This window comes from Rhinoderma darwinii, chromosome 2 (assembly GCF_050947455.1).
Source record: "Rhinoderma darwinii isolate aRhiDar2 chromosome 2, aRhiDar2.hap1, whole genome shotgun sequence".
In the NCBI taxonomy this organism is placed as follows: domain Eukaryota; kingdom Metazoa; phylum Chordata; class Amphibia; order Anura; family Rhinodermatidae; genus Rhinoderma; species Rhinoderma darwinii.
In genome coordinates this window covers 117,487,805-117,510,580 of record NC_134688.1, presented here as the reverse complement: position 1 = coordinate 117,510,580, position 22,776 = coordinate 117,487,805, and the positions used below count along the sequence as shown (strand labels likewise).

The window sequence follows — 22,776 nt, the reverse complement described above, 5'->3', positions numbered from 1 at the left end:
AAATCCAATTTTTGCATACTAAACTAAGGAGTGCTTGAGTTTATCTCTTCAACACTGGCACTACCAACCAGGGGGCTGTGGGCTGTGTGGCACTACCAACCAGGGGGCTGTGGGGCACTACCAACCAGGGGGCTGTGGGTAGTGTGGCACTACATACCAGGGGGCTGTGGGCTGTGTGGCACTACCAACCAGGGGGATGTGGGCTGTGTGGCACTACCAACCAGGGGGCTGTGGGCTGTGTGGCACTACCAACCAGGGGGCTGTGTGGCACTACCAACCAGGGGGCTGTGGGGCACTACTAACCAGGGGGCTGTGTGGCACTACCAACCAGGGAGCTGTGTGGCACTCCCTACCAGGGGGCTGTGGGCTGTGTGGCACTCCCTACCAGGGGTCTGTGCGGCACTCCCTACCAGGGGTCATTACTCATTACTATACTTCATCTTACATTCATTTCAAATTTCATCCCCAAAAAAACCCCAATATGTTGGACAATGCTGTGGAGAATGTAAACCAAACATTGGTGAGTACTTTTATTCTTCTGGGACTTTCCAATGTTTTTGGTCTTCAGATTATTTTCTTCTGGATGTTTTCAATGATGTACATTATAACGTTGTGGGGAAATGTCTTACTGATTCTTTTGGTTAGACACAACATCAGACTTCTGACCCCTATGTACTTTTTCTTGAGTAACCTCTCGATGATTGACATCTGCTTTTCCTCAACCGTAGTCCCAAAAATTTTACAAAACACAATATCCCCAGACAGGAGTATTTCCTTCGTGGGATGTGCAACACAGATGTATTTTCATTTGGCTTTGGGTGGCACTGAATGTCTTCTTGTAAAGGATCTGCCAGACACAACTTCTGTGTCGACGCCCATAGGTAATCAGTCTGCACCTGCTTCTATGTCTGTGAGACTGACTCCATCTTCCACCACTCAGGATGGCAGGCTTAGGAGTGGGAGAGCTTATCGCAGCCTGGCTAGACGGAGCTAGCTCCCGCCCTCTGTCTATTTATACCTGCCTTTCCTGTTCCTCCTTTGCTTGTGATTCTTCTCTGCTGGTTTCCTGGCCCTGTTGCAGCTTCTGAACTACTTATCCTCTGCTTGTGTTTGACCTTGGCTTTACTGACCACTCTTCTGCTCTGCGTTTTTGTACCTCGCTCATCTCCTGGTTTGACTCGGCTCGTTCACTTCGCTTGTTGCTCACGGTGTCCCCGTGGGCAACTTTCCCATTTCCCTGTCTTCTTGTACCCTTGTCTGTTTGTCTGTCGTGCACCTATTGAGTGTAGGGACCGTCGCCTAGTTGTACCCCATCGCCTAGGGCGGATCGTTGCAAGTAGGCAGGGACTGAGTGGCGGGTAGATTAGGGCTCACTTGTCTGTCTCCCTACCCCGACATTACATAATCACAATCCCATATACCTAGTCTACCCTGGTCCCTGACACTACTATGGACCCCCTTGAGACCCTGGTTCAGCAAATGCAGGGCCTCTCCCTACAGGTCCAGGCCCTGGCTCAGAGGGTCAACCAGCCTGATGCTACCATGGTAGTGCCCCTCACCTCACCTCTTGAACCCCACCTCAAGTTGCCTGACCGGTTCTCAGGGGACTGGAAGACTTTTTTCTCCTTTCGGGAGAGTTGTAGGCTCTATTTTCGCTTAAAGCCCCACTCCTCTGGTTCTGAGAGCCAGCGGGTGGGTATAATTATGTCCCGGCTCCAGGACGGGCCCCAAGAATGGGCCTTCTCCTTGGCTCCTGACGCCCCTGAACTTTCCTCCGTTGATCTTTTCTTTTCTGCTCTCGGGCTCATTTATGACGAGACTGACAAGACTGCCTTTGCCGAGAGTAGCTTCTCGGTGGAATGACCCTGCCTTAAGGTGCCAGTTTAGAACTGTCGAACGCCCTGAAAGATCTGCTAGTTAGCTATCCCTCTTCTGACTCCCTAGATCAGGTTATGACTTTAGCGGTACGACTTGACCGACGTCTCAGGGAACGACGACTTGAACGTATTTGTGTTTTCTCCTCTGACTCCCGCATGATGCCTCCCGAGGTTCCGTTGCTTCGTTCTTCCACGGAAGACTCGGAGGTACCTATGCAACTCGGGGCTTCCGTGTCCCCCCAACAACGTAGAGAGTTCCGCAGGAAGAATGGTCTCTTCTTCTACTGTGGGGATGACAAGCATCAAGTGAACAACTGTCCTAGGCATCAGAATAAGCAGCCGGAAGAACTTCCGCGCCTAAGTGACCATCGGGGAGGTCGCTTGGGCGCACAGGTATTTCCCGTAAATATGAAACGTAATAAAATCTTGCTTCCCTTTCAGGTCTCTTTTGGTGGTAGGTCTGCTACCGGCAGTGCCTTCGTGGATTCAGGGTCCTCTGCTAATATTATGTCTGTGGAATTTGCTATGTCTCTAGCTATGCCTTTGATTGATTTGCCTAAACCTGTCCCGGTAGTGGGTATCAACTCCACTCCTCTTGCTAATGGTTATTTTACACAGCATACCCCTGTTTTTGAACTCCTTTTTGGCTCCATGCATTTGGAGCAGTGTTCTGTACTGGTGATGCAGGAATTATCGTCCGATTTGGTTTTAGGCCTTCCCTGGTTGCAGTTGCATAATCCCACGTTTGACTGGAATACTGGAGATCTTACCAAATGGGGTAATGAATGCTTGATGTCATGGTTTTCTGTTAATTCTATTTCTCTCCCTGAGGAGGTGAACACTCTACCTGAGTTTGTTCAGGACTTCGCTGATGTTTTCTCTAAAGAGGCCTCCGAAGTGTTACCACCTCATAGAGAATATGATTGCGCAATCAATTTGGTACCAGGAGCTAAGCTCCCTAAGGGTAGGATATTTAATCTCTCTTGTCCCGAACGTGAAGCCATGAGAGAGTATATCCAGGAATGCCTGGCCAAGGGTTACATTCGCCCCTCTACTTCTCCGGTAGGGGCTGGCTTCTTCTTCGTAGGGAAGAAGGATGGTGGTCTTAGTCCATGCATTGACTACCGAAACTTGAATAAGGTCACTGTAAGGAACCAGTATCCCCTTCCTTTTAGTCCTGATCTCTTCAATCAGGTTCAGGGGGCCCAATGGTTCTCTAAGTTTGATCTACGGGGGGCTTATAACCTTATCCGCATCAAAGAGGGGGATGAGTGGAAGACTGCGTTTAACACGCCCGAAGGTCATTTCGAATACCTCGTCATGCCCTTTGGGTTGTGTAATGCTCCCGCGGTCTTCCAGAATTTCATAAATGAGGTTTTAAGAGACTACCTGGGGGTATTTCTTGTAGTGTACCTTGATGACATACTTGTCTTTTCCAAGGATTGGTCCTCCCACATTGAGCAAGTCAGGAAGGTGCTCCAGGCCCTTCGGGAAAACAAACTGTTTGCTAAGACCGAAAAATGTGTGTTTGGGGTGCAGGAGATACCGTTTTTGGGTCAAATCCTCACTCCTCATGAATTCCGCATGGACCCTGCCAAGGTCCAGGCTGTGGCGGAATGGGTCCAACCTGCCTCCCTGAAGGCGTTACAGTGCTTCCTGGGGTTCGCTAATTATTACAGGAGATTTATTGCTAACTTCTCGGTCATCGCTAAGCCTCTTACGGATCTCACTCGCAAAGGTGCTGATCTCCTCCACTGGCCTCCTGAGGCTGTCCAGGCTTTTGAGGTCCTTAAAAAGTGCTTTATCTCAGCCCCAGTGCTAGTTCAGCCCAACCAAATGGAGCCATTTATCGTGGAGGTTGACGCGTCCGAGGTGGGAGTGGGGGCTGTCTTGTCCCAGGGTACCAGGTCCCTCACCCATCTCCGCCCCTGTGCCTACTTCTCCAGGAAGTTTTCGCCCACTGAGAGTAACTATGATATTGGCAACCGCGAACTCTTAGCCATTAAATGGGCATTTGAATAGTGGCGCCACTTCCTGGAGGGGGCTAGGCACCAGGTAACGGTCCTTACCGACCACAAGAATCTGGTTCTCCTAGAATCTGCCCGGAAGCTAAACCCGAGACAAGCTCGATGGGCGTTATTTTTTACCAGATTAAACTTTTTGGTCACCTATAGGGCTGGGTCTAAAAATATTAAGGCTGATGCACTGTCGCGTAGCTTCATGGCCAGCCCTCCTTTGGAGGAAGATCCTGCTTGTATTTTGCCTCCAGGTATAATCATTTCCTCTATTGATTCTGATTTAGTCTCTGAAATTGCGGCTGATCAAGGTTCAGCTCCCGGGAACCTTCCTGAGAACAAGCTGTTTGTTCCCCTGCAATTCCGGCTAAGGGTACTTAGGGAAAATCATGACTCTGCACTATCTGGCCATCCAGGCATCCTGGGTACCAAGCACCTCATTGCCAGAAACTATTGGTGGCCTGGGTTGCTCAAAGACGTTAAGGCCTACGTCGCCGCTTGTGAAGTTTGTGCTAGGTCCAAGACTCCCAGGTCCCGACCAGCGGACTTACTATGTTCTTTGCCCGTTCCCCAGAGACCTTGGACCCATATCTTCATGGATTTCATCACCGATTTGCCTCCATCTCAAGGCAAGTCGGTGGTGTGGGTTGTAGTAGACCGCTTCAGTAAGATGTGCCACTTTGTGCCCCTCAAGAAACTACCCAATGCTAAGACGTTAGCTACCTTGTTTGTCAAACACATCCTGCGTCTCCATGGGGTCCCTGTCAATATTGTTTCTGACCGAGGGGTACAATTTGTTTCTTTGTTTTGGAGAGCCTTCTGTAAAAAGTTGGAGATTGATCTGTCCTTCTCCTCTGCCTTCCATCCTGAAACTAATGGCCAAACTGAGAGGACTAATCAGTCTCTAGAACAATATTTAAGGTGTTTTATCTCTGACTGTCAATATGATTGGGTCTCATTCATTCCCCTCGCCGAATTTTCCATTAATAACCGGGTCAGTAACTCGTCAGGGGTCTCCCCCTTTTTCTGTAATTTTGGGTTTAATCCACGGTTCTCCTCCGTTTCACCTGGTAGTTCCAACAATCCCGAGGTAGATGTCGTTCATCGGGAACTGTGCACAGTCTGGGCCCAGGTTCAGAAGAACCTAGAGGCGTCCCAGAGCATACAAAAGACTCAGGCAGATAGAAGACGTTCTGCTAACCCCTTGTTTGTGGTCGGGGATCTGGTGTGGCTATCGTCAAAAAATTTGCGCATTAAAGTCCCGTCCAAGAAGTTTTCTCCCCGGTTTATAGGGCCATACAAGGTCATTGAAGTCCTTAACCCTGTCTCCTTCCGACTGCAGTTGCCCCCGTCTTTTCGGGTGCACGACGTGTTTCATGCCTCCCTCCTTAAACGCTGATCCCCGTCCTTGGCTCCCTCGAGGAAACCTCCAGTCCATGTTCTCACCCCTGAGGGGGTAGAATTCGAGGTGGCCAAGATTGTGGACAGCAGGATGGTCCAAGGCTCCCTCCAGTACCTGGTCCATTGGAGGGGATACGGGCCTGAGGAGAGGACTTGGGTACCCACCCGGGATGTTCATGCTGGGGTATTGCTCAGGAGGTTCCACCTGCGTTTCCACAATAAACCAGGTCCACCTAGAAAGGGTCCGGTGGCCCCTCATAAAAGGGGGGGGTACTGTAAAGGATCTGCCAGACACAACTTCTGTGTCGACACCCATAGGTAATCAGTCTGCACCTGCTTCTATGTCTGTGAGACTGACTCCATCTTCCACCACTCAGGATGGCAGGCTTAGGAGTGGGAGAGCCTATCGCAGCCTGGCTAGACGGAGCTAGCTCCCGCCCTCTGTCTATTTATACCTGCCTTTCCTGTTCCTCCTTTGCTTGTGATTCTTCTCTGCTGGTTTCCTGGCCCTGCTGCAGCTTCTGAACTACTTATCCTCTGCTTGTGTTTGACCTTGGCTTTACTGACCACTCTTCTGCTCTGCGTTTTTGTACCTCGCTCATCTCCTGGTTTGACTCGGCTCGTTCACTTCGCTTGTTGCTCACGGTGTCCCCGTGGGCAACTTTCCCATTTCCCTGTCTTCTTGTACCCTTGTCTGTTTGTCTGTCGTGCACCTATTGAGTTTAGGGACCGTCGCCCAGTTGTACCCCGTCGCCTAGGGCGGGTCGTTGCAAGTAGGCAGGGACTGAGTGGCGGGTAGATTAGGGCTCACTTGTCTGTCTCCCTACCCCGACATTACACTTCTACTGGCCGTCATGGCCTATGATAGGTATACTTCTATCTGTAACCCATTATATTACACATCTATCATGGACAAGGGACTATGTTTAGGTCTGGTCACTGGATGTTGGATTTTGAGTTTTCTAAATTAATTTATTCTCACATTTCTAACCTTTCAGCTTCCCTACTGTAAGTCCAACCTCATTAGTCACTTTTTCTGTGAGATGCCTTCACTCTTTCAACTTTCTTGCCGAGATATTTGGTTCAATTAGGTGGCAGAGTACATCTCAGGTGCTATAGTTGCTCTTGGTTCTTTCTTGTTAATTCTTTTGTCCTACCTTTGCATTACCATAACTGTCCTAAAGATCCGAACCAGTAAGGAACTGCAGAAGGTGTTCTCGATATGTGCCTCACACATACTAGTGGTATCTCTCTACTATGGTGCCATCATGTTTAAGCATTTACATCCTCGATCTGCTTCTTCTTCAGAGCAGGATAGAGTTGTGACCATCCTCTACATGGTGGTGACTCCTATGTTGAATCCCATTATCTACAGTATAAGGAACAAGGATATTCAAGAAGCCATCAAAAAAACAATGAGTAATGTAATACAAAAATTTAGTGCTATGAAGTTTGATCAGTTGACAATTGAAAGTGGTGTTTTTTGATCTTCCTTGCTTTAAAAAAATGTAAAATAATACACTTATCACTGGTTATAAGAAAATCTATGGAATTTGGGAAAATATTTTTTATTACCTATGTTACCATTAAAAAAGAAAATATTTAATTCAATGTAAATGTTTATCATAGTATTCTTTTATATGTACCTTAATTAAGCTAGATACAATACCTTAAAGAAGACTGATACCTTATGTTATGCTTAGTGTAAGGCAAAAGGAGGCGGAGCATGACAAAAGGATTCAAAGAATATCCAATGAGAGAATCCCTGTGTCATGCTCCACCCCCTTAGGTACTGCACAAACCATAACACAGTGCATCAATTTTGCCTGGAGTGTTCTTCTTACTTCTTCATGCCCATGAGTGCTGGCTGTAAGTATTTATTTATTTCAGAAACTTATATAGCGCCAACATATTAAGCAGCGCTGTACAGAGGTCCTCTTTTTTACTGTCCCCATTGGGGCTCACAATCTAAATTCCCTATTGGTATGTTTTTCAACAATCGGACTATTAAACCCCTTAGATGTCACAGTCAATAGTGGCAGCTGCATCTAAAGGGTTAGACAGAGGGGGGGGCTCATGACATCAGTCATCATGGCATCAGCGACCCTAACAATTCCCTCGCGACTGCCATGCGTATCTTACTAATAGGTTATTTAATACAGAATATTGCCGTGTATTATTGATTCAATCAGAGAATTGCACATTTAAATCCTATTTTAAGACTAAAGAAAAGAAAAATTGTGAAATAAAATGTATTTAAAAAAAATACAAAGGTTTAAAGTGAAAAAAAACAATACAATCAAAAATAGTAAAAGTATTAAAAATATATATATATTTGGTATCGTATCATTCGTAAGGACCCATATAATAAAGTGAAAGTGTTATTTATACCGCACAGTGAATGAAGTAGAGTAATGTAAAAAAAATGCCGCTTTTTTTCATATTAACCCTCTAAAAAAAATACTACAAGTTAATAAATGAGTTATATGTACCCAAAAAGGTACCATTTAAAAATATAACTTGTCCCGCCTAAAAGAAGCCCTCAAAAATTCACGTTGATGGAAAAATAAAAAAGGTAAAGCTCTCGGAAAGTGTTGATGCAAAAACATTTTTTTTTTCCCATGAAAAATACAGCGGACTTTCCGCAACGGAATTCGTTGCGTAAAATGCAGAGCACATACAGTAGCAGCAAAGTGGATGAAATTTAACAAATCTCATCCACACGCTGCGTAAATACTGAGCAGAAATACCACTCAGAAATTGACCTGCGGTGCGGAAATTTATTCCGCAGCATGTACATTGTCTTTACATAAATGCTGCTTATATGTTGCGGGATTTCCCCATTGAATTCAATTGGGATGTAAATCCCGCATCAAATAGCAGTTCTCCTGTTTTATGCGGCGGATTCGGAGCTAAAAATGTATTTACCTCAGAGTCTGTATATCATCCTCATGTGATGACGCTTCATCTCATGTGACCACCGCTGCAGCCAATCACAGGCTGTAGCAGTGGTCACATGGATGAGACGTCATCCCAGGAGGCCGGCCTGGTAGCAGGCTGGCTAAGTGCTGCAGTTTTTCGCCTGAAATTCCTTGAGGTGCACAGGGCGGATGCGGTGCGTGTTCTTACACAGTGTATCCGCCACGTGCCAACACTTTGCCTTAGTGCGCAAAATTATAAAAATATATAAAAATAACTAATAACACAATAACTTTAATCAGCGGGTCATTACAATTGCGGCGATTCTAAATGTATACAGTTTTTTTTATATTTTCCTACTTTTACACAGTAAAAACACTTTTTTTTCAAAATCATTTGTTTTTGTGTCGCCATATTTAAGAGTCATAACTTTTTTATTTTTTGACAGATGCAGGTGTATGAGGGCTTGTTTTTTGCGGAACAACTTGTAGTTTGTATTGGTACCATTTTGGTGTACATGCGACTGTTTGATCACTTTTTATCACAATTTTTTGAAGGTAGGATGAACAGAAAACAGAAATTCTGGTGTTGTTTTTTATTTTATTTTTTACGGCGTTCACCGTGCGGGTTAAGCAATGTAATAATTTTATAGTTGGGTTCGTTGCGGACGCGGCGATACCAAATATGAGTAACTTTTTATTTTTTTTCATAATAAAGTATTTTGTAAGAGGAAAAAGTGGGACTTATATTTATTTATTTCAGACTTTATTTAACTTTTTTTTAGTCCCACTATGGGACTTTGCTGTGCGATCTTTTGAACGCTATTATAATACACAGCAATACTTCTGTACTGCAGCGTATTATTGCCTGTCAGTGTAAAACTGACATGCATCTGTTAGGTCATGCCTCTGGCCTAACAGGCAATCACTAAAGGCAGACCTGGGGGCCTTTGTTAAGCACCCAGGCTGCCATGAAACCATCGGCCCTGCGATGAACGCGGGGTGCCAGTGGTGTGAGAGAGGGAGCTCCCTCCCTCTAAAATCAGTCAGATGCGGTGCTCGCTATTGAGTGCCGCATCTGAGGTGTTAAATATGATCGGAGACCACTGCTAATCCGAGATAAAAAGTCTATACGCCGGTCGTTAAGGGGTTAAGAGCCGAGCACATCTTTACTAATGTGTCACATCTTACGGCCGAATGTGCGCCACAACGGTGGCGCAATGATGGCGGCCGTGTAACGACCATTCCCCTCTTCCCATTGGACAAATGACAAAATAAAAACTAGGTATACAAGTATATAAAGTCATCTAATAATACTGCTACACAATGTATAAATAATGATGCCGTACAACTCACACTTAAAATTGCAAGTGAATGACAGGGCAACATGTGGCGCCCCCTTCAGCATGGGCAGCTGTAGCACCCTGTGTGACCGCACGGATCCCACACCCCTAAGGTCGGTCACTAGGATACGGTTTTAGTTCCTGCTCACCCCTCTGAATACATGAATATGAAGCATGAAGATAATGTAACAGAACCACTGCAGAACCGAGTCCAATGTACAGATACAGAACCAAGTATACAGCAGCGATAATATAGAGTCACGTAATAATATACGAATGGAGCCGCCGTCTGATGCTTTACACCCCACCACACCCCAAACCACTAAGGTCTTATTATTAACCCCTATCTGCCCCTCATGTTCCTGTATAATAAAGATGTAGAAATAACCCGACCACTGTAATGATAAAAAGATGAAGACCTCAGGATATAATCATAGAGACCCCAAATAACCTGATCAGAAAGGGGTTAAAAAGAAGTAATAATTAAAAAAAAAAACTGTAATCATGGCACATTGATAGTGTAATAATATAATGTTCTGATCTGATATTGAATATGAAATGTCAATCCCACTGAAGAGAAATATAAGGCTGTCCCCGCAGATTATCTCTGCAGCGTCATGTTATAGGCAGAAGTATAACACAGATATTACATGAGGTCTACTGATATAAGAGCGGCATGTCCCTTTAAAATTTGTCACTGGTCAGCAGCCAATGAGATCGCTGGATTTGAACTTGAAAAAACCAACAGTCAGTGGTCCTCAGTCTGTTACTGGACAACGAGGAGTGAAGACGGATGTGGGTGAGTTCTCACATCCCATAATGTCATATAACTGACTCTGATTTATCTAATCTCCCATGATCCTTCACTCACATTATAAGGAATTTGATGATGATTTTATTATTTCACCTGAATGCTACTCAGACAAATGTCCTCCAAAGACTGTTGGCAGCCACCTCTAGGGGGAGCTGCTGTATATGTATTTATATTGCTCCCTAGAATTTCAATATGAGCTGTATAAATATTGGTGCAGTGTACTCCCCCTAGTGGCTGGTGCAGGAAACAAAAAATGTATCATTAATTCTCTGGCTGTGTGATGGGAAATTCTGCTGGAACTGGTTATGTGGGCACTCTGCTTTGTGTCTGGTATTACCTATATTGGTCCTTCTTTTTTGTGGGGACCCTATAAATACCCAGTAAGGGCCACTCTCCAATGTATTATCACTGCCTATAAATATAAGTGCACAAACCTAAAGTCACAGTCCAAAAATCATCTTTATTTAATGAATATAATTCTTTGCATCTTCCCAGTGACAAATGGATTATAACAAACAAGATATAGTGAACCCTGTGTAATAATATGTAGAAATGACGCCTCCTAAATGTAAAGTGAATGTCCTCCTTTTATCATCATGTCGTTTTTAGGTGCTGATTAAGTTCTTAATAAATCTTTATAACGATCAGAGCTCCATATTTCTGATACAGAGCTCCAAATCCCCTGCATTGAGAATGATAACATTATAACTGTCTGCAGCCACCACTAGGGGAAACTCAGGAGATTACTGAATACTGTTTGTATATTGCATTAATAAAACAGTTTGCAGTGTTCTCCTACGCTTCCCAGTGGTGGCTGAAGGTAACTACATTTTATTCTTTGGGTTTTGCAGGGGATTTGGAGCTCTGTGTGGGGAAAGCTGATCTCTGACTGCTACAAAGATATATTAGTAAATTAAAGGGGTTCTCCGGGACTTACTAATTAACTTTTCTGGGATAGTGCAACAATATTTGATCATGGGGCTCCGACACCTGAGCGGACATTCACTATCAATACATGTGGAAAGCTACAGTGTTCGTGTCTTTATCAGATCTGTGACTAAATATCTTTTTTGGGTTCCAGCTTGTGATTTTGCAGTTCAGGACGTTTACAGGATGGCAGCGGGCAGCAGTTCTCTGGAGGTCAGTGTCTTCATTGTCTTGTTTTTTCCTTCCCTGTGATGGACATGTAGCAACAGACTTGGATCCTGCAGGAGAGGTCCATGTGGCCGGCTGTCCACTCAGACAAGTAGCCGCTTATTGAGTACGTGCCCTGGACAGGTAACAAGTCCACAAATCACCGGCTGCCCATTTGGTATCTGACCCCTTGTTCTATTTTCCTCTGCTCCATTCCTGAGTGATGAGTGGACACTTACTGGATTCTCTTCCCTTTAGGACATCTACCGCCGTCGGGAAAGCGTTTTTGGACTTTTACCCTTCTTAAGTGAGTTTTTTTTGTTTGTTTGTTTGTTTTTTGGTGATAAAGCCCCAATATATTGATTGATAGTTATTCTGAAAATACAGTAACTTTCCTTTTACCCAGCATCTAATAATCCAGAAAGTCTGGTAATCCAGCACAGAACTGTCATATGAAGTGTAATATTAAAGGGAATGTGTTGCCAGAAAAACATGTTTTTTTTTAAAAAATTAAACATTTAGTGTGTGGGTGATTAAACACTGTTCAAATTTTTTTATATTTTTTTGCACGAGTCCAGGTAATATTATAAATTATTTCTAATTTATAATACTACCCATTTTTGGTCACTAGATGGAGCTGTTCCCAAAATTGCAGCATTGCAACATTGGGTTAAAAGCCCTCGCTCTAGTGAGCTCTCAGCATCCCCCCCTCCTTTATCCTGGCTAGTGCCGGGATAAACGAGGGGTTTGAACGATGTAACCTCCTACACTGTGTGTCGCCATTTTTTGAGCTAACCCACAGTGTAGTAGGTTTACATACAGTAGTAAACACACACAAACACGAACATACATTGAAATCTCTTACCTGCTCCTGCCGCCGCGGCTCCCTCCGGCCCGTCCGCTCCGTTTGCTGCCGCTGGTGCAAGTGCACAAATCCGGAAGCCGCGACCGGAAGTAATAATATTACTGTCCGGCCGCGACTTCCGGTCCACAGGAAAATGGCGCCGGACGGCGCCAATTTCGAATAGGACTGTGTGGGAGCGGCGCATGCGCAGTTCCCACACAGACGCCGTACACTGCAGTCAATGGGACGGGAGCCGTTCGCAGTCCCTATGGGACTGTGGCTGCCGTATTCCATGTCTGTATGTGTCGTTAATCGACACACACAGAAATGGAACAAAAAATGGCAGCCCCCATAGGGAAGAAAAAGTGTAAAAATAAGAAAAAGTAAAACACAAACACACAAATGAATATAAACGTTTTTAATAAAGCACTAACATCTTTAACATATAAAAAAATAATTTGTGATGACACTGTTCCTTTAAGCAGAGATCTATTAGGAAATTGAAGGTTTTTATAGGATATTTGTATGGTTTTCTATGCCCATCCGATAATGCAGAATATCTGATAATCCAGCACATAGCAGGTCCCATTGATGGCGGATTAAAGGAATGTTACTGTAATTTTATAGATTTGACACTTTCTTGACATTTTATGACTGATCTCATTATCTGGTTGGGTTCTCTATTCAGCTTACCCCAGGACTGAAGAGGAGAGAGTTCTTCATCGTCTCATCTACTGTACGAAATACCTGCCTTCACCGATTTTCAAGATGGAGGTCACTGATCATACCGCCTATTGTGTTCTCTATATAACAGATTCATCCATGTTCTCTGTATAGATGTGAAGGTTTTCTAGAAACATCTCAATAGACAATTGACTGAATATTTTTTTTTCTTAGCGCCTCATGCCGACCAACCGGGCAGCACAGAGGAAATACCTGCCTTGGCCATGGGACGAAGAAGAACCGAAAACTCCACCAATGATGGATGGCCAGCTGAGCGAATTTCTGAAGGAGGAGGTGGACAAGATGGAGCCAGAAGAGTCAGAGGACCGGGAGGAAGATGGACATGAGGAAGACAATGATGAGGAGGAAGAAGAACATGAGGAGGAAGACAACAGCGAGGAAGACGTGGAAAGCATGAAAGTAGACATTGAGGAGGTTGAAGAAAATGAGGAGGATGTAGAGACTGAGGAGGTTGAAGACAATGAGGAGGATGAGGAGAATGAGGAGGAGGAACTGAAAATCGTAGAAGAGGTAAAAGAAACCACAGAAAAAGTCAGTATGAAGATGAGAAGAGTTCAACATCAGGCAGGAAGAAGATGTAAGATCCGTCAGCATTCCCCCCTCCATTACATCCACAGCAACCTCGGAGGAAAGAGGAACATCATCTGGACCATCCTCCTCAGACCAATGTGCCGGTGATGTGTGGTACGGCACCATCCAAGCTGTAATACCATCAACAGCCATCACAACAACAACAACTGGTAAGTATAAAAAATAATAATAATAACTAAAAATAATTAACAATAGTGTAGGATTCTCATAATAATATTAGGCAGAGTAATATAGTATAAAAATATAAATACATAGCAGTAATAACATAAATTATATTAATAACATCAGCGGGTTTGATCCAGGGTTCTTGGACTGATCGCCTTTTCCCGGGGTCAAGAAGGAATTTTCCCCCTGTGACACGAATTGGCCGAATGTGTCCGGGGTTTTCGCCTTCTTCTGGACCAACAGCTTTTAGGTATAGGGAAGTAGTTTATAGTTTTAGCAAAATAACAATAGAAAAAAAAGTAACAATAGCAATAATAATTTAACAGTAATAAATATATCATTATAATTTAATAATATTTAGAAATAACATTAGTATAATAATAAAACGAATAATATTAATAGTAATGAGAATAGCAATTATAATAGTATGATTATAAACAATATATTATTAATAATAATAATAATTATAATAGTAAATTGTAATAGTTAGCAGCAGGTTAATATAATAGTATTAAGAAATAGCAATTGTATAATAATAATAATAATAACAACAACAACAACAACAATAATTGTAATAGCAAATATAATAGTATAGTATCATCAGAATCAGCATAACAATAATAGTAAAGTAAATTATAATATTTAGCAGCGAGTTTGATCCAGGGTTCTTGGACTGATCGCCTTTTCCCGGGGTCAGGAAGGAATTTTCCCCCTGTGGCACGAATTGGCAAAATGTGACCAGGGGTTTTCGCCTTCTTCTGGATCAACAGCTTTAATAATAGGGCATAGGACTATAGAGTAATGATAGTAATAATAAGAATAGTATAATATTAGTAATGATAGTAATAATAAGAATAATAATAGTAATGATAGTAATAATAATAGTAATGATAGTAATAATAAGAATAGTATTATAATAGTAATAGTATAATAATAGTAATAATAAGAATAATATAATAATAGTAATGATAGTAATAATAAGAATAGTATAATAATAGTAATGATAGTAATAATAATAGTATAATAATAGTAATAATAAGAATAGTATAATAATAGTGATAGGGTAATAATAATAATTGTTAGAAATAAATTATTAATTATAATTATAATCTTGTGTCGTCTCCTTTATTTTATTGTAATGAAGAAAAACATTTAATCTGAAACTATCCACATATTTTATATATTCCACTTTTCTATTAGTTCAAGTTTCACATTTAACCATTTTATAGGTCGAAATTCTGTTTTGTGCTAATTTCATACTATATCTTTAGAATGGTAAAGAGCTCCATATCCTCTGTAACATCAGAGGTAAATGATACAATTCTGACTGCCTTCAGTCACCACTAGGGGGAGCTTAGCGTGTTTGTATTATAAATCCATGTACAGTAAGTTCCTATGCTCCCCCTAGTGGTGGCTGTAGACAGCAAGATTTTTTATAATTAGTAAGGAATTGTTCAGCAAACACCATCTGCTTTGCTACATACACCCCATTGGATGTCCAGCTGCGGAAAATCCCTGTGATCAGCAATGATCAGTACAGGAGTCTCATTTTGTAGCTTCTATAGATAGTAATAGGAGTTTTGCATCAGACCCTCTCATACTGTTCACTGGGGAGTCCTTGCTATATTATTCCAGGAAAGAGAACAAGTTTATGGAGTTATTAATAAATAACATCACTGGGTGAGTCCTACATCATAGACATTTCTACATATAATTGGAGGTACATTATAAAGTAGTTGTATACTGGCCTGACCAGTGGCTGCAATAAATGAGCGGACCCCTCCGAGGATTACCTACTATAGAAGACCTCTTCAATAAAATCTTCAGAAAGAAAAGAAGTCAGTATCGGATGTAGGAGATACAAAATTCCTGATGCATTAAGGTTCTGCCTTTAATGACATCACACTATAAGCCACACCTTTTATGCAAATAAATATATTTTTTTTAATCTGAAATAAATTTATATTATTGACCAAAACAATAAGAAATACATTTTGTGTATAAAGGTATTGCATGAAAACATCTACACTAATTCCCAACACAAGAAATATAATATGACCCTGCACCCGAGGAGCGACTATATCTAGGCTATGGTCTCATGTACCTGATAGAGACTTTTGGTATTACACAATCTATGGCATTGCCGGACTGGCCCACCGGAGGACCAGGGATACTCTGGCGGGCATGCCTCTGTTCATCAACCCATGTACCCAGCAAACATTGGCAGGGACATACCAAGCCTTTCTGCTGCCTGAAGCAAAAATTGAAATGGTGACAACCCACCCCCTCAAATTCACACACGGCAGATTTCCTTTGGCAAATTTTTCACGTTGGAAACTTGCTTCACACAATTGAATAGGATTTATCTAAAGCCTATTTACATGATGTGGAAATATATCTACATAGTATAGTATGTGCCTTGTATCTTGCGGAATATAGCTGCTGTTTTGGCCTCAGATTTCACTGATCAATGTAAAGGCACAAATCTGTGGTCAAATCAAGAAAATAAATCCAAGGCAAAATCTGCAGGTAACAAAAATAAAACTTTGCCGAGGATTCTTGGGTTTTTGTGCTCAGCAGAAAACTTCTGCTGTATGTGATGCTATCTCTGGTGGTCATTGGTCGTAAAAGGGTTAATGGGAACAGCTCTGGAGGCCTATGGAAGAGGACGGCTTAATAGGCACATATCTAAGTCAAGTACCTGGTGTCCAGTGGTTTCTTCCCCTCCTCAGGCTCTCACGCAGTTTAAAGGGAATGTGTCGCGAATTCAACTTTTTTTTTTTAAGTAAGTTATTTATTTCTATTAGATTTTTTACGTTTTTTGCTGAATATATTTTTTTTCTTCCACATGGTGGAAAGAATTAAAAATTAAATAATAATTTGACATGTTTTCCTATGTTGGCCACTTGAGGAAGCACTTCCCAGAATTTCAGCAAGGTGAATAAGGCAAAGCAACATGACTCACAGCTGCTGTAAATGTGGGAGGGAATCTCACCCCCCTTCCCTATTTTTGGCTACAAACCAGGAAAAGGTGTCTTCAAATTGCTAAGCATTGTCCGGCTGTCATTTTGGGAGTGATTGTACAAATGGCAGCTGGCAGAAGCTATAGGACACACCAAAAGGCTAAGGGTATGTTCACACGCTTACTAAAAAAAGTCTGAAAATATGGAGCTCCGATTCCGGATTATCATGAGTAAATTAGAAGCAGCTATGCACCTTGAAGAGACATGATTGGAGCAAGCAAATCCCCACACATCTGCATGTAGTCCCCGCCCTGAGGAAGTCCCATGGGAGAGGATATGCCGTGTATCTCAAGTCACCACATTACGGTAGGTGGAAGAAGAAAGGAATATAAGCCATGGAGACCACGTGTCCTTTTATCTGGTAGAAGCAGCCGCAGAATGACCCAGAAGGTGCTCCATTCGCTGCAATAAGGCAACCTCCTGGAACCACTCATCCAGCAGTGGAGGGACTGCCGTTCGCCACCTGCGGGGAATAACTGATTTGGCAGCTTGGAGGAGGTGTCTAAGTAGAGAGCGTTTGTAAATGGGTAATGGCATAGGGAACATGAATAAAAGGACCGCCTTGGGTGAGCTATGGAGCGAGACCCCAGTAACTTCTAATATAATTTGAAGAACCGTCTCCCAAAAACTCCGCAAGAAGGGGCAGCTCCACCAAATATGAGACATGTTCCCCCCGTCGCCCCTCAACGACCAGCACGTGTTAGGCACAGACGGGTACCAATAATGCAGGGCAGTAGGGACCCAATACCACCTAGAAATAATTTTATAGCTAGTTTCCTGAGCTCGTATGGCTATCGAAGCTTTCTGGGAAAGGGAAAAACATTGTCTCCATTGTGCGTCAGAGAATGTCGCATTCAATTCTGTCTCCCAAGCCCTGCCGAAGGATGAGAGATGAGGGGATCGCTGGGAGAGGAGTATTTTATAGACTATGGAAATGGCGTGCGTAGGGGACAGGACGGAGACACATAAGTGCTCGAAGTCAGTAAGCGGCCGGTGAAGGTGAGCACGGCGCATAGTAACACTATAGAAATGGGAGTATTCAAATATGTGACGTGGTGAGGGCGTATCAGCTGGGCAGATAGTGGCTAATGGGAGTAGAGAGGAATCGGATAGGACCTGAGTAAAGTACATGGGATTGGCAGGAGACCTACCCAAGGAAGGAAAGACTCGCCTCCCCAGCAGGAAAGGCAGGGTTGATCAGTGGATTCGCTGTGTTTTTTACGGCAATGAAAAATAACTCCAAAAACGTCCCAAGAAGTGACATGCACTTCTTTTTCGCTGGCGTATTTTTACGCGGCCTTTTTTTGAAAATGAGGTGTAAAAAAAAGCCCCGTCGGAACAGAACGCCGTATTTCCCATTGAAGTCAATGGGTAGATGTTTGGAGGCGTTCTGTTCAATGGGAAATACGGCGTTCTGTTCCGACGTGGAGTTGTTAAAAAAAAAGTCTGAAAATCAGGAGCAGTTTTCACTTGAAAACAGCTCCGTATTTTCAGACGTTTTTGATTTTGTGTGTGAACATACCCTAAGAATGATGAAAGTGAAGTGAATGACTTTTCAGTTGACAGGTTCACACGGCGTGTATTTGACACATTTTTTTTGCGCATTTTATGTGCCAAAAAAAGCATCAAAGACCGCATCCCTGCACGTTTGTTTGGTAATTACAGCAGAGCAAAGCGTAATCTCACTGTAACCTGTCATTTACAGCGAGATCTCGCGAGATTACGCTTGCTCTGCTGTAAGTACCAAACAAACGTTAACGAAGTGCAGGGATTGTGAATAGACGTCCCGTCCTGTCTGGAAGGAACGTCTAGCCACTGTCTAAACACTTCAGTAACGTTAATATGTCAGTATAAGGCTGGGTTCACACGACCATGTTATGTCCGTAATGGACGGAACGTATTTTGGCCGCAAGTCCCGGACCGAACACACTGCAGGGAGCCGGGCTCCTAGCATCATAGTTATGTACGATGCTAGGAGTACCTGCCTCTCCGTGGAACTACTGTCCCGTACTGAAAACATGATTACAGTACGGGACAGTTGTCCCGCAGCGAGGCAGGGACTCCTAGCATCGTACATAACTATGATGCTAGGAGCCCAGCTCCCTGCACTGTGTTCGGTCCAGGACTTCCGGCCGAAATACGTTCCGTCCATTACGGACGTAACATGGTCGTGTGATCCCAGCCTAAGACAGCACATAGTGAATAACGCAGGGTCACTATGTGCTGTCTAAATGAATGGGGAGAAGTGCATGACGCTGATTGGTCACTGATTGGTCAGCGTCATATACTCATCTGTACAACGCCCTCTTGGTCTAAAGTAAAAACACGCGCACTTGGGCATTAAGAAACTAATTAGCATAAAGCTAGAATCGCTCCTAATGTGGTGAAAATAGAGTTTTTCTAAATAAAAAGCACTGCTGTCACCTACATTATAGCGCCCATCTCCTTATGTAGGAGATAGGACACTTATAATGTAGTGACAGAGTCTCTTTAAATAAAAACACATAAATTAATAAAAAATCCAAAAATCATGACACTGTCCCTTTAATGCCCCAATTACTGATTCACAACTCGACAGGCGGGATCTGAGAGGGCAGGAATCATGCCATAGAGACAGTCAGGGACAGGAGTACAAAGGGCCGGTGTCCGCTCCCGGCGAACCCGTGCAAGTGCCGGGGCCCACTGCTCTTGCCGCTCACCTGGTTTAATGAACTGTAGCCGTCCGTGGTTCGCGGCGGCAGATTGCAGAGAGGAGCAGAGCGGAGGTGCCGCCTCTCGCATCCATAATAACAATGCGATGCAGTGCAGATGACGTATTCATGTCACGCTGACGCGATTATGTCATCTGTGCGACTGCGCCGCACCGCATACGTCATTGTGGATGCGAGCAGCGCCAAGTGCCAGTAAGAAGACAGTGACGGGAGTCGGGACCATTCATTGCCTGGGGCTGCGCCAAAGAACATTTTTATATAAAAAAATTTTTTTTACAACCCCCTCCCTTGCTCCCCACTGGACTAACAAGTAGAAAAATGGCGGGAAAACGGGTTCACGTACGGGCCGCACATCAGAGAGGAGAAATGTTCCTTCCTCTCCTCTGCTATGTGAAGTAAGCGCTGATTGGTGGAGCAGCAGGGGCCTCTGTCTGTTCCACCAATCAGCACAGCCTGTACTGCACAGTCACACAGACTCAGCGCCTCCCGCAGCTCGTTCCTGCTGTGCTGCTGCCACAGTGAAGACTCCTCCGCGGAGCTACGGAGTCCGGTAAGAGCAGCAGCTTTAGGTTAATCCATGTTTATTTATGTGCTGTGTGAGGGAGGAGGAAAGAGGGATGTGTAACAGGATGTTTTTTTTTTTTTTTTGCAAAGATCGATTTTGTGGGGGATGGGAGACTAGGTTATAGGTGCTTTGTGTGTGGAGATTCTTTACAGATCGATTTTGAGGGTGAGGGGACATTGCGCTAAATGCTATAGGAGTGTGGGGGGAGTCTTTATAAATGTATTTTGTGGGAGGGGGACTTCTGTAGTTTATTTTGTGGTGTAGGAGCTTATTATGAATCATGGGGGAGGGGAACTTGGCGTTATGTATGGGGAGAAAGGATTCTTTAGGGTATGGCCACACAAAGCGGCCCTCACACGGTCGCAACGCAGCCAGCAACCGCGCTGGCACTATGTAGGAGCGGCTGTCAAATACCTCGTTAAGGGGTATTCCAGTTACATTCACATGCGCACTGCCGCTCCATTCATTCTCTAAGGGAGCTCCAATAGAGAATGAATCGGGGGTAAGTTGTTGTAATTTGCAAAATCGTGCGGCCATAAAGGGTGTATTAATTCATGGCCGCACGTTAACGCGGGTAAACCGTCTCTTTATCTGCAAAATCGTGCGGCCATGAATTAATACACCCTTTATGGCCGCACGATTTTGCAAATTACAACAACTTACCCCCTATCCATTCTCTATGGGAGCGCCGGAAAAAGCCGAACACTGCACTCGGCTATCTCCAGGGCTCCCATAGAGAATGACTGGAGCGGCAGTGCGCATGCGAATGTAACTGGAATACGTGCGGCCACTAACAGGCTGTTTGACAGCCCCACCGAACATGGTGCCGGCGTGGTTGTTAGCCGCGTTGTGACCGTGTCAGGGCCACTCCGTGTGGCCTTACCCTTAGAGATAATATTTGTGGGGGAGAGCAACTTGATTATAAGGGTAGGAACACACAGGGCGGATACGTAAAACTACACAGTGTATACGTCCTGAGAACCGCAGGGAATTTCACCTGAAAAACGGCACCAAATTTTGGTGCAGTTTTTTGGGCGGAAAGACTGCAGAAATAAATTTAAAAAAGCGAATACTCCCAGCCGTAGTCCCTCTCTCTATCTCTGAACGTAGCCCGGCCTCCTCCGATGACGCTGTAGTCCATGACTTTGTTGCGGGTTTTACCTCTCATTGAATTTAATGGGGAAATCTTACAATACAAGAGCAGCGATTCTGCTGCATAAATTGACCGGCTGTAGATTAAAAAAACGCAAGGCCTACGCAAGGATCCTGTCATCGGCATTGTGGATCAGCTTTATTCGTCGTGGGAACGGGGCCTAGATGAGTAAAAAATTTTTGTTTGGGGGGCACTGTCTATAAAGGAGAGGTGGGGGCTGTATGGCACCGTCTACAAGGAGGTGGGGCTGTATGGCACTGTCTACAAGGGGAGGTGGGGGCTGCATGGCACTGTCTACAAGGAGGTGGGGGACATTATGGCACTCTACAAGGGGGCTGTGGGGGCTGTATGTCACTCTCTGCAAGGGGGAGGTGAGTGCTGTATGACACTGTCTACAAGGGGGCGGTGGGGGCTGTGTGACATTGTCTACAAGGGGGAGGTGGGGGGCACTGTGTACAAGAGGGAGGTGGGGCTGTATAACACTCTACAAGGGGCAGGTCGGGGCTGTATGGCACTGTCTACAAGGAGGAGGTGGGTGATTATTGCATTGTCTACAGGGAGGCCGTACGGCACAATCTACAGGGGGCACTTTCTACAAGGGGGGCTGTGGGGGCATTATACTCTGTGGAGGCCAGTAAGCGGACATCATACTGTGTAGGGGCACTACAGGGGGCAATATAATGTGTGTGGCACTTAGGAGGCATAACACTGTGTGGGCACAATTAGGGGACAAAATACTGTGTCCTTGAAGGGGTTATAATATATTACATTATTAAATATTATTATTATACTGTGTGTGGGGCACTAAAGGGGCATTACACTGTGTGGGGGCACCATATAAGGCATTATACTGTGGGGAGGAATTATACTTTTTTATGGGGCATTTTTTATAATGGCGTGGGGCGCCGAAAGATAATTTCGCACGGGGCGCCATCTACCTTAAGGCCGGCCCAGTGGTTTCAGATGTAATTCGGGTCATTTACGCCTCTAATTACGCCTGAAAAATCGGCACTTTTACGCCTCCAAACATCTGCTCATAGCTTGCAATGGGATTTACGGGCAACTCTGTTTAATTTTACGCGTTGCTTTCAAAATACGGCGAATAAGAAGACTCCCATGAAAAAGAAGTGCATGTCACTTCTTGGGACGTTTTTGGAGGCGTTTTTCATTGACTCCATTGAAAAACAGCTCCAATAACGGCCGTAAAATACGCAGCGAAAAACGTGAATTGTTACAAAAACATGTGAAAATCAGGCGCTGTTTTCACTTGAAAACCGCTCCGGATTTTCAGACGTATTTTGATAAGCGTGTGAACATACCCTTATAAGTAAAACCGATGCTATAATAGTCTGTAGGTGACAAATGCCACTGTCAAGCACCCTATACAGCCGCCATTAAACGTATACATCGGGATCTTTTACCAGCGTATACGCTAATCGCATGGCAAAAATGTTATGTAAATGGGGCCTTACATCTAA

At 44.0% G+C, this 22,776-nt stretch overlaps 2 protein-coding genes across 2 annotated transcripts; both read left to right on the top strand.

Annotated features, from left to right (window-relative positions):
• Nucleotides 1-481: 481 nt before the first annotated feature.
• Nucleotides 482-6,780, top strand: OR8S1 (olfactory receptor family 8 subfamily S member 1). The gene is given in 2 exon segments (XM_075851080.1): nt 482-832; nt 6,133-6,780. Coding segments are annotated over 2 exon segments (999 nt in total).
• A 3,485-nt stretch (nt 6,781-10,265) lies between these two features.
• Nucleotides 10,266-14,155, top strand: LOC142741740 (uncharacterized). The gene is made up of 5 exons (XM_075851078.1): nt 10,266-10,353; nt 11,450-11,508; nt 11,761-11,809; nt 13,035-13,120; nt 13,244-14,155. Exons 1-5 carry the CDS (start codon nt 10,266-10,268, stop codon nt 13,766-13,768), a joined length of 807 nt encoding a protein of 268 aa, XP_075707193.1. The 3' UTR covers nt 13,769-14,155.
• The last annotated feature ends 8,621 nt before the right edge of the window (nt 14,156-22,776 follow it).